This window comes from Mandrillus leucophaeus, unplaced genomic scaffold (assembly GCF_000951045.1).
Source record: "Mandrillus leucophaeus isolate KB7577 unplaced genomic scaffold, Mleu.le_1.0 Scaffold226, whole genome shotgun sequence".
Taxonomy (NCBI): Eukaryota; Metazoa; Chordata; class Mammalia; order Primates; family Cercopithecidae; genus Mandrillus; species Mandrillus leucophaeus.
This window is the reverse complement of record NW_012102321.1, coordinates 4997144-5008393: the sequence shown is the minus strand read 5'-3', so window position 1 is coordinate 5008393 and position 11250 is coordinate 4997144. Positions and strand designations below refer to the sequence as shown.

Here is an 11250-nt window from a genome sequence, read left to right as displayed (position 1 = left end):
CCACGTTAGACCCATTTCTTGTTGTCTTAAGCCATTAAATTTGTGGTGATCTGTGACAGCAACAATAGGGAACCAATACAGAGCTCTGCCCACCCGTCTCCTTTTCCCCATTTCTGATCCATTTCTGCTTTCATCACATGCTTATGATTATTGTACTTATTTCTACACTGTCCATATTGTTATTCTGCATGTTTGCCGTCTCACCTTTAAAGCTATAAGCTCCTTGTAAACAAGGCCTACATGTGTTTTGAGTTTTGTTTTTTAAATGTTTATCAGAAGCACCAAATACATTACTCATCAATTTGCAGCCATTAAGAACCTGACCTGGAGAAAAGGGAATACTTGTCCACTGTTGGTGGGAATATACAGCCACTATGGAGAACAGTTTGGGGGTTGTTCCTCAAGAAACTAAAAATTGAGCTACCATAGATCCAGCAGTCCCACTGCTGTGTATATACCTATAAGAAAGAAAATCAGCATATTGAAGAGATAGCTGCACTCCCACGTTTGTTGCATCACCTTTCACAATAGCCAAGATTCGGAAGCAACCTAAGTGTCCATCAACAGATGAATGAGGAAAATATCGTACACACACAGAATGGAGGACTATTCAGCCATAAAAAGAATGAACTCCTGTCATTTGCAACAATGTGGATGGAACTGGAGATCGTTATGTTTAGTGAAATAAGCCAGGCATAGAAAGACAAACATCACATGTTCTCACTTATTTGTGGGATCTGAAAATGAAAACAATGAAACTCCTGGATACAAAGAGTAGAAGGATGGCTACCAGAGGCTGAGAAGGGTAGTGGGGGGCTTGGGGGCAAGGTAGGGATGGTGAAGGGGAACAAAAGATAGAATAAGACCTACTATGTAATAGCACTACAGGGTGACTACAGTCAATAACTGTACATTTCAAATAACTTACAGAGTAATTGGATTGTTTGTAACTCAAAGGATAAATGCTTGAAGGGATGGATACCCCATTCTCCATGGCATGCTTGTTTCACCTTGCAAGCCTTTGTCAAAATATTTCATGTACCCCATAAATATATACACTTACTATGAACCCACAAAATTAACCATAATAATAAAATTCCAAAAAAAAAAAAAGAACTTGGCCAGTTATTTATTAGATGGTAGAAGCAGCCAGCTTAGCGAAGAGATGAAACAAGGAGGAACTGGTGTGAAATAAAATACGAAATCCCATAATTCCTCCTCCTTCAAATTGAAGCCAAAGAATCACACCGAGGGCAGGATAGTTTCTGAAACACTGTTTGCTCTGTATCTTCTTTACTCTCATTTCAAGCTGGCAGTTAAGCTTCACCTTCCCTCAGTCTGGGACTTTGGGGCAGGCGCAGCGTGGCCCACAGAAGGTTGGGTGGTCACTGGCTCCTCTCCACCTTTGTAAAGGCCTGAGGCCTCTGAAGGAAGGTTCCCTTTGGGGGTGGAGGGAGGGAGAGGAAACCTTCAAGGGGGTGAGAAGGGTGGATCTCCAGAACCCAAGAAAGCCACCCAGTTCCTATGAGCAGCAGGGACCTGAGTCCTGCTTGGTGACAAGACCTCAGAGGGGTGTGGTGCAGGCAGAACTCAAGGCCGAGGGGTTCCCTGCATCACCCAAGACACCCAGGCCCCATGCACAGGTGGAAGCTGATTATGTGGAGGGAGCGAGTGGGCGGGCCAGGCAGCAGGGTCTCTCCTGAGACCACACAGACTGATGTCTGCTATCATCAGGGGTCCTCCGCATGCTCTGACCTGGGACCTTTGCAGACCCAGGTAGAATGGAGGGAGCTGGTGGTTGGGAGGACCCTAAGATGACTAAGATGGAATTTCCCACCAATCCATCAGGAAGCAGGGGGAAGTGTTGGAGTCTGAAATACCCTGATACAGAACCAAAAAGAATCGACCTCCACACACTCGAGTTTTGGACTGGAACTCAAAACCATGACATCCCCTTTGGCTTTGAATGAAGGCTTTTAATCTCCAGTGGAGGCCTGGGGTCGGGGTGGTATTTAAGAGGACAAGAAGCCCCGACTGTGCAGCTTAAGGAGCGGGGAGGAGATGAACCGGACCTGTTGGTAGGTTCTGCGGCTGCGCTAGGTTGGAAACATATTCGATGTCACTGGGGTTGAGGTACAGATAAATCAGAAGGCAGCTCCAGAAGCCAAGGGTGAAAAGGGTGCCCAGACTTGGTGTGAATATTTCCCGCTGGATGGGGAGAAAGGGCAGGACCTGAGGCAAGGTCAGTTCCGCCGCTGGTGGTGCACCCTCCCCACCGTGGGAGCCCCGGGCAGCAGCCTCTAGGCTGGGCGACCCAAGTCCTCCTTCCTGGTGCCACATCCTCTACGACTGAATGTGCTGGGTGGCAGCGTCTGCTAACAGTCCCTACTCCCTGCGCAACCTCAGGAGGGGTGTGATGTGAATGCGGCTGGGAGCACATGGCCTTGGGCAAAACAAGGCACCCGACTGAGACAAGGCACATCTCGTATGGCTCTACCTACCCCTGATTGTAGTTGTTCTTTAGAGCACACAACAAGCATTTCTCCTGCAGAGGACAGAAACGGCACAAGAAAGATCAGTTTCCCCTGGTCCAAGGAGGGCAGCCTGCGAGGAGCCTCATCTGCCCTTGCTAAAGGGAAGGACAGAATAAGAGCGTGGAGCCGGCAGGCAGGCGCATCCAGGGGCAAGTGCTGCACGGTCACAGCTAAGGAGGTGCCACCGGCCTAGAAGGCAAGGCAGGTCAGGGAGGGCGCAGGCTCGGGCGCACCCAGAAGTCCCTTCACTATGATACAGCACAAGCTCGGGGAAGTCACCAGGGAGCAGGAGCCAGGGGCCTGGCACCAGTGCTGGGCTCGGGCAGGGCTTCACTTACACAGCAGGGCCCGCACTCATGAAGGGGATCCAGTGAGCCCTGGTTTTTTTGTGGTGCCATCCTCTTCTTGTGAAGAGCACAGGGTGCTCCATTGGCTCCACCCGCTCCATCCATTTTCTTGGGCCTGAGCTGTGGTTCTCTGTGAGTCTTTCCCATCAGCCTGAGTTCCTGCTGTTCCTTTGGTGCTCTTCTAAGGGGGCTGGGGGAGGAGGGCCAGGGAGGGGCGGAGAGTTGGGGAGACATTTTCCAACATGACAAGGAGATAACCGGTACACAGGTGGCCGTGGAAGGCCTTGACTCCAAGTCACAGGGGCAGTAGGAGCCAAGACAATTCCTCCAAGAGTCTGGGTGTCCTCTGAACCCAAAAGGGATCAACAAAGGGAAGGGAGGAGACCCTTTAGGGATGAGGAGAGACGAGTGCAGGTTACACTTACAGCTTATAGTTCTTCTGTGTATTTATTAAAATGTCCATCTTCTCATCCATATCTTTCTGCATTTCCTTCAAGAGAGAATTCAGAACTAGTATCTGCGTTTTGAAGGGCTTTGGAAATACCTTCCTCCCGCCTCTCTGCAAACCATTCTGCGTCTTACTTCCTCAAGAATCCTCGCTAGACTTGGGTGAGGTGGCTTTTGGAGTGTTCATGACATATACAGCTTCTCCCCTTCCTCATCCCCATTCCCCAATGAGACAAAAGCACAGGCAGAGACATTAGGGGACTTTCCGAAGTCTCTAGGTGAGCCAGAGGCCAGCTACTGTTTTACCTGATCTCACACTTTGGATAAAACCAATGCTTGTCTTGGTTTGATGCCTATAAAATGATGGAACCAAGAAGACCAATCTTGTGACCCCAAAGACACTTTGCAATGTTTTGACCCTTGCCATGCACCCAGATCCTACGTATTTGTGTTTGCTTCATCTTTTACCTAATTCCTGGCAAAGATGGTCAACAACAAGTAAAACTGACAGCAGCTAAAGGGATACATCACATGTATTATTCACTCAGAACAGAAAGAATAATACAATTTTGACAAAAGTTTTGATCTATAAAATTCGACCTGGGTAAATCAAATGGAAATAGTGGACATTCTAAGATGGTAGAAGCCATAATTGACAATATTTGTTACAGACAAAAACAGGTTTGAGTTGTCATAAAATAGAAATAAAAGGAATTTATTCCAATAAAATAATTTTCATTAAAAATGAAAGATTTGGTAACAGTTTAATTGATGTACTATAGAAAATTGATCAAGAAATCACACTGTCTGCATAGAGATGATTTTATAAAATACCTTCTTGAAAAGCATTTTTAAATGTTAATACAAATTTGAATAAAATATTTGTATTCATAGAGTCAAAATATCCTTGAAGTCAATGTCCCCTAGGTCCAAAACATCAGAGTCAAAATGTCCCATATTCTTACATGTTTCACCAACATGTACCCCTTCAAAATCATCATGTTCCGAACCGATTTCATTTTCTCAAGCTAGCTCTATCTCCCCACTGGCATTGTCATTGTCACCACTTTCTTCTAATCATCCAGATTAAAATTTGGTGTCATCACGGATGCTTGCCTCTCGAGACTTCAGTCTCCGTACTGAATCGGTCACCAGGAACTGTTATTTTTCCTTCAGTGCATCTTTCAGATTTATCTTTTCCTTCTTTCCCTACACCTGGTCCAGCTCTGGTGTTGCTACTGCCAGGCATCTCCACCTGCTCCCCGGGCCCCGCCCAGGCAGCCTTGCGAACAAACACCTGCTGGGCTAAGCTTTTTGAAGTGCTGCTCCCAGCATGTTCTTTGATTAAGAATCTCCAGAGGCCTCTTGCTGCTCACAGAACCAAGTCCTAGCTTGTCTGCGTGTCTTTCAAAAGCCATCATTACCTACAGCCTTTGTGCCCATTCATTTTTTTTCCCCTCAGTTTCCCCCAGTGGTCCCACTTCATGACTGATCCCCGTGCTGACCACCATATGCAATAGCTCCTCCTGCCTCCTGCCCTGCTCAAGCTGTTCCCCTGCCTGAAATCGCCTCCTTTATGCCTTTCCATACCCAGCCTCCCCACCAACAAAACACTTACTTTGTTTGGATTTTAACAGAGAAATAATTAATGCATGTCCTTTGTAGAAAATTTGGACAACACAGAGGGATATAAAAGTATGAATATTCTCATCCAGAAATAACTGCTATGAACCCCTTTGGTATATTTTTTCCCAGTCTTTTTTCCGTATATTTACTTACTTTTTTTTTTTTTTTTTTTTTTTTTTTTTAACCTAGCTGAGATCAGCCTATGTATATTACTTGCATCTTGTTTTTTTAGTTCTCATTATAAATATTCTTTCTAAACATTTTCTTTAATAGTTCCTAACTTTTATTATATAAATATTTCATAATTTATTTGGCTATTCCCCTACTGTTGAAAATTGAGGTTGTTTCCAAATTTTTATTATTACAAATAATCCTGTGATGAACGTCTTTTTATGTATACCCATGATGGCATTTCTGATTATTCTCATAGGTTAAATTCTGAGAAGTGAAATTGATAAATCAAGAGGTTGATTTTTTTATGTCTAGTATCTAACAATGTTTCAGTTTTGTACAAATTTGCACTCTAATTAACAGCATAAGAGCATTTATGTCTTGTACTATAATTGTCATAAATTAAAAATTTGCTTATTTGAGTGTAACAATAATTGTTCATTTGCATGTATTTAATTATGAGGTCAGGCCTTCGTTAATATGTTTATTGCTTTTTAGTTATATTCTCTTCTGTGGATTGTCTGTTCACACTCTTGTCTATTTTCCTACTTAGTTCTTATTGATTTGTGTGAACTTTACATGTTATGGATAAAAACCTTTTTTCTGTGCTTACATTTGTGGAAATATGTTCCCCCCAAACTGTTTTTTTAATTCTGTAAATATAAATGATTTTTGTGTCATAATTCTTTTAAAAAATCTTACATAGCCAAATATATCAATATTTCCTTTGTAATTGCTTCCATCGTATTTATATTTAGAACTTCCATTTACATATTTACTTAAAATTTCTTCTTATTGGTTTTTATTATTTAAAATCACTTCATAGACTATTTAACTTTACAGTGTTACGTGGCTTAAGGTTTTCCTTCATATAGTCAAACAATGTTTCTAATATTAATACCTAATCCTTTCCTTCTCACTAACATCAAAAAATCACCTTTATCATATTGTAAATTCTATAGAGCTGTGGTTCTCAACCTTGAGTATACACTGGAATCACCTGGGCAACTAAAAACCACTGGCGCCTGGACCTCATTCTAAGAGCTTTGACTTAATTGTTATGAGGTGTAGCCTGGACATGGGGAGGGCGTAGGTGAAAGCCTTTCCAGGTGATTCTAATGTGTAGCCAAGGTTAGTAACTGCTGCTAAAGTGTTTAGGACCTGGGTCTCATCCACGGGCAAGCATCTGAATCAAAACGGAGTTTTAAGCAACTCCGGCCCACCCTGGAGATGTTTATTCAGTTCCTCCGGGAAAGGGTGTCAGTAAATAGAGTTTTAAAATTCTCACAACTGATTCTCATTACATCCCAGGCAGAGAGGCTGTTGAGGCGTTATCTATCCCATTTCATTCATATGTTTGGTTATCCTTGAACTGATTTAATAACTTTGTTTTTATAGTGAATTTTGATATCTGGTAAGGCTAGTGTCCCCTTACAGCTCTTGAAAAATGGGTACCTATTTGCTTTTGCCAGTTCATGCTTCTACATCAGTGCCTCTCAATCTTTCCCCTGGGAACTTGTCTAAAATACAAGGGCCCAGCACCATCTGAACATGAGCCCAGGCTCTGTTTTATTAGTGTTCCAGGCGATTCTGAAACACACCACATGTTGTGAATCACTGCTCTAGAATCTAGTTCATCCTAGTAATTTTTTGAGTTAAAAAAGAATCTTATTGGGCTCTTGATGAGATTTGCATTAAGCTTCCGATGCAGTCTTCAAGGCTTAACTTGAGACTTACTTTCTCTGTAAGGACTTCGCTGCTTACTCCAACTCTCATTCAGTTCTCATGCCTCTAAGCCCCTAACTAGCAAACAACCAATTAAGTATTTGGCTTGCAATTCTGTCTTGCAATGGAATTTGGGACTACTAGCAGATAATAAGCTCCTGGAGGGCAGGGTCTGCTGGTATCTCTTCCACAGTTTCCAGTATGACTGGTGCATGGAAGGCACTCAAGTAATGCTTACCTTCATAATTTCCACAAATTCGTGAAGTTTATCAAAATCCTTGTCCATTAGATCCTTTATCTAACAAGGAAGAAAGGCATGGCTTGACAAAGCACAGAGCGTGTTATTGAGGTTAGTCGTGGCGTCTTTGGGGCATTTTAAGCAAAGGGCAGCAGCTGCTCCTCTGGCATGGACTAATAACGGCCTGTTAGAGTCACTTTCTTCTCAAGGAGTCTGTGAAGGGACTAGGGTGCAAGCACCATCAAGTCAGCACCGCCACCAGCCTTGGCACCGCTTAGATCTGGCTACTGCAAGGCTGCATGTGGAGCTCAGACCACAACTTCAATTACACTTTCTTGCTTGATTATTCCCTTTTTTCCTAAGGATACTACAGGTGTTGGTTGTTCATAGAAATGAGAGGGTTCCTGCTTTGCAACTTGCTCAGGGGAGGCGAATAAGGAAGACGGGGTTGGTCCCTGACTGCCCCTAAATTCACTTTCCAAATCAGCCCCTCTCACTCAACTTCATCACTAAGGTGACGTCACCCACCCTTATCAAAGGGACACTTTAGGGAGTCCTCAGTCACTCAAAAATTGGGTTTAGGCATCAAACAAGTAAGAAGTGAATAACCTAACACTGAAGCTCTCTGGGTATTAGGACTGAGTTACATTTTTCCATGCAATTCCTGCTTTCCTTCACTATTCAAAGTTAAGGATTGCATTTTTCCTGAAGCTACACTTTTCCTCCATGATATGGAAGGCCTCATCTCGTTACCTGTTTTATCTCCTCCATTTTCTCCTTGAGCTCTTCTCTCACTTCCCTGAGTTCATTCTGAGGAAATAAAATGGAGAAGAGAAGGAGGAAAGAACGATCTAGGATGGAGGGGAAACTGTCAACAGGAGGAAAGAAAAGTTCCCGGGGCATTGTCAGAGAAAAGCTTCCAACAGGGAGGAAACAAAGGATGTTGTTGAGACAATAGGATAGACCAGGTGCACTGGCTCACACCTGTAATCCCACCACTTTGGGAGGCCAAGGCTGGGGGATCCCTCGAAACAAGGAGTTTGAGACCAGCCTGGGCAACATTGCGAGACCCCCCCCCATCTCAAAATTAATTAATTAATTAATGTTTTAAAAAGACTATAAGTGGGACCTACAGGCATCATGTCTCTGCCAAAAAATGCACAGCCTGAATCTCATCATGAGGAATCCAACAGACAAAGCCAAACTGAGTGTTATCCCACAATGTAAGTGATCTGTAATCTGTAAAAATGTCAATGTCCCTAGACCAGGTGTGGTGGCTCAAACCTGTAATCCCAGCACTTTAGGAGGCCAAGGCCGACAGATCAGCTGAGGTCAGGAGTTCGAAACCAACATGGTGAAACCCCATGTCTACTAAAAATACAAAAATCAGCCGGGCGTGGGGGCAGGTGCCTATAGTCCCAGAAAGTTGGGAGGCTGAGGCAGGAGAACTGCTTGAACCTGGGAGGCAGAGGCTGCAGTGAGCCGAGATCGCACCACTGCACTCCAGCCTGGGTGACAGAGGGAGACCCTGTCTCAAAAAATAAAATAAAAATAAATAAATGTCAGTGTCCTCAAAGACAAAGAACTGTTCTGTTCCAGATTATCGAAAAGACACCTGGTAATTAGAGGCAATGTGTGATCCTGGATCAGACCCTGGACCAGAAAACGTCTCCTTTCTGTTAGGAAATACACTTGTGGGACAACTGGTGAAATTAGAACAAAGGCTATAGATGAGTCTTGTCTCTGAGTTAACTTCCAGATTTCGGTAATTGCACTGTGCCTACATAAGAGGATATTCTTGTATTTAGGAAATAGGCACTGAGGACTTGGAGAAAACTTACTCTCAAGTGGTTCGGAGTATAGACATGCCTCCGAGTTCACGCACTCACCTTTAGGTCCTGTGTCACTCCTGCTTTGGTAAACCGCCCTTCTTGTTTAACTGCTTTGTAATCAAATGTCTGCGGATTGAAACAGGAACACGGACTGTTGGGAATTGCAGAGCGGGTGGAAGTGCAGAGGCAGAAGAGATACCCCGTGTTTCTGTTCCTCCCTTACGGTTAGGGCAAGGGGAAAGCTGGGGGCCCCACCTGTGCAGAAGGTTCCTCTCTCCTCCCTCTTTCAGCTCATCTGGTTCCACTCCCCTGCTGGCCCACAGGGCCTCGGCTCCTTTTGTCCCAGGCTCATTCCTACCTTGGGCCTCAGTGCATGCTGCCTCCTCTGCCTAGAAGGCTCTTACTCTGCCTTTGCAAGGCCAGCGTCTTATCCTTCAGCTCTCAGCTCAAAGGAAGGCCTTTCCCTGCCACTCACTTTACGGCAGCCACTAGCCATGCCTCCTGTCTTAATCCCCAGAAGAGCAGGTGACACTGCTGAATGAGTCCTGGTTCATTTATGCATCTGATTGGTTACAGTGTGAAGTTCTATGAAAGCAAGAACTCTCAGTGCATCCCCCAGCACCTGGCACAGGTCTTGGCCACTAGGATCAGCAAATGACCCCTGACTCCAGGTCACTTCCCCATGGATCTCAGGCCTGGCTGCTGGCATGGCCTCAAAAGAGCTTCTTACTTTGGTCGGCTCTGGCTTCAATTCCAGGCAAACTGCCTTGTAGTTCTTGCTCTGCCAAAAGAGGAGACTGGGATTCAGCCTGGCAGGCATCAGTACTGGGGAGGAGAACATCTGGCCCTTGCACGGGAACCCTGCAGCCCTGCCCCCCTCCCCGGCACCCCCACCCCACCATGCAACCCTGCCTGCCCAACTGACTTGAGCTCAGGCTCACAGACCCCGCAGCACCCAGATCCGATTCCTGACAACTCACATCTTGTGGTGCTGTCCTCTTCCTATGGGCGTGTGTCTGCCTGTTTCGCAGGCAGCCCTGTCCCTGCTGGAGGGGCCAGCGTGGAGACAGCACTTTAGGACAACTAGAAGCAAGCCCCAGAGTGTTGTTTCCAGAGCAAGGGCTTCGGCCACGGGCAGATTTGCGCTCTAATCTCAGCTGACCTCTCTACCAGCTCTGTCATTTTGGGTGAGTTGCTTAGCCTCTCTGAGCCCCCATTTCCTCATCTATAAAATCGAGGTGATGATCATACTTATCTAATAAGGTTATTGTGAGCCTTAGCCTTGCTGGTTAGATGCGGGCCTGGCAGGCCTGGCCTGGGCTGTGGTACCATGAGTGCTCCCTCGGTAGTGCTCCTTGTCCCCAGAGGGAGGCAGCAGAGGCCTCTGTCCTTCCCACCCCAGGGCCAGGGATTAATGTCACACCCCGTCCAGACAGAGAGGCTGCTTTATGCTCAGAACAGAGAAAAAAAACAAAAAAAACCCAAAAACCAGAGATTCATGGGAGTGTTCTCTGTATCCCCTGCCCTGCCACCATCTCCATTCAGTAGGAGCTCAGAGAGGACCCACACTGTCCAGCCATGTCTCTTTTACCAGATGTGTTTTCTTCAGTTCTGCCCTCTTGGCCGACATGATGGAGGAGGCCAGGGTGTTCTTCAACTCCCCACAATAGCCCCCGGGACCAGGCCACTGTCCTAGGCAACATACAGGTCAAGGTGAGGGCAGGGTGACCACCCCTTTGTGTACGGAACAGCTGAGGTCACAATGCCCAGGACCCACATGGTGGTCCAGAGTGTCACCACAGCTTCAGGCCTGGGGGGTTTTGGCCACTGAGATGAGGGGCTCAGGCCAGATTTCAGAGTCCCACCAGGCCTCCCTCTTGCAACAGAAGGAAAGTCCACACTGAGGGGGACCATAGCCTGCTACGGCTGAAGTGCAAGGCACATGTCAGAAGCAGAGGCTCCTTCTGCAGCAGGACTCACCTACTTACTCAGAGGGACATCCTCCAGGGACAGCCACCTCCTCCTTTGAGCGCACAGCCCATGTCCTCTGCTGTGTACTCCTCATGCGAATGGACCCCACCTCGGACCGGAAGCCACCTTGGGTTGGCGGATGCCCTGAAGTCGCTCTGGTTCAACGTGCATGCACTGTTTGACTTAACCTGGGATACTCTGTATGAGGTGGGGTAGCCAATCTCAGCAGGATGGTTTCTGATGCCTCTGACCTCACACTGCCCCTGTCCCACAACCACCCCCTGAGCCCTGCCCACCTAAAAAGTCTATTTTCCTTGTTCTTCTATCATCCTGGAAGACAGCTGGGACAGAAGCTAAAG

At 46.0% G+C, this 11250-nt stretch overlaps 1 protein-coding gene across 6 annotated transcripts; it reads right to left on the bottom strand.

The window, feature by feature from the left end:
- Positions 1–269: 269 nt before the first annotated feature.
- On the bottom strand, positions 270–10662 carry TEX35 (testis expressed 35). Of its 6 annotated transcripts, none has more exons than XM_011981458.1 (9): positions 10512–10662; positions 9651–9701; positions 8978–9046; positions 7842–7898; positions 7089–7148; positions 3307–3371; positions 2873–3071; positions 2502–2545; positions 270–458 (listed from the first exon to the last, which is right to left on the bottom strand). In XM_011981458.1, exons 1-9 carry the CDS (start codon positions 10548–10550, stop codon positions 401–403), a joined length of 642 nt encoding a protein of 213 aa, XP_011836848.1. In that variant the 5' UTR covers positions 10551–10662; the 3' UTR covers positions 270–400. The 6 variants fall into 6 exon arrangements, with proteins under 6 accessions (XP_011836848.1, XP_011836846.1, XP_011836849.1 ...); XM_011981459.1 differs by having other exon boundaries at positions 421–460; positions 2505–2545; positions 10512–10609; XM_011981457.1 differs by having other exon boundaries at positions 421–460; positions 2505–2545; positions 10488–10550.
- Positions 10663–11250: the final 588 nt, after the last annotated feature.

Bases quoted from the DNA above. Each gene is read 5' to 3' on its own strand.
- TEX35 (XM_011981453.1), bottom strand. From the start codon at position 10,550: ATGTCGGCCAAGAGGGCAGAACTGAAGAAAACACATCTG. The intron at 9,047-9,650 runs GTAAGAAGCTCT...TTCAATCCGCAG, and splicing joins TGAAGCCAGAGCCGACCAAA to ACATTTGATTACAAAGCAGT. The intron at 2,546-2,872 runs GTAAGTGAAGCC...TGTCCTCTGCAG, and splicing joins ATGAGTGCGGGCCCTGCTGT to GAGAAATGCTTGTTGTGTGC.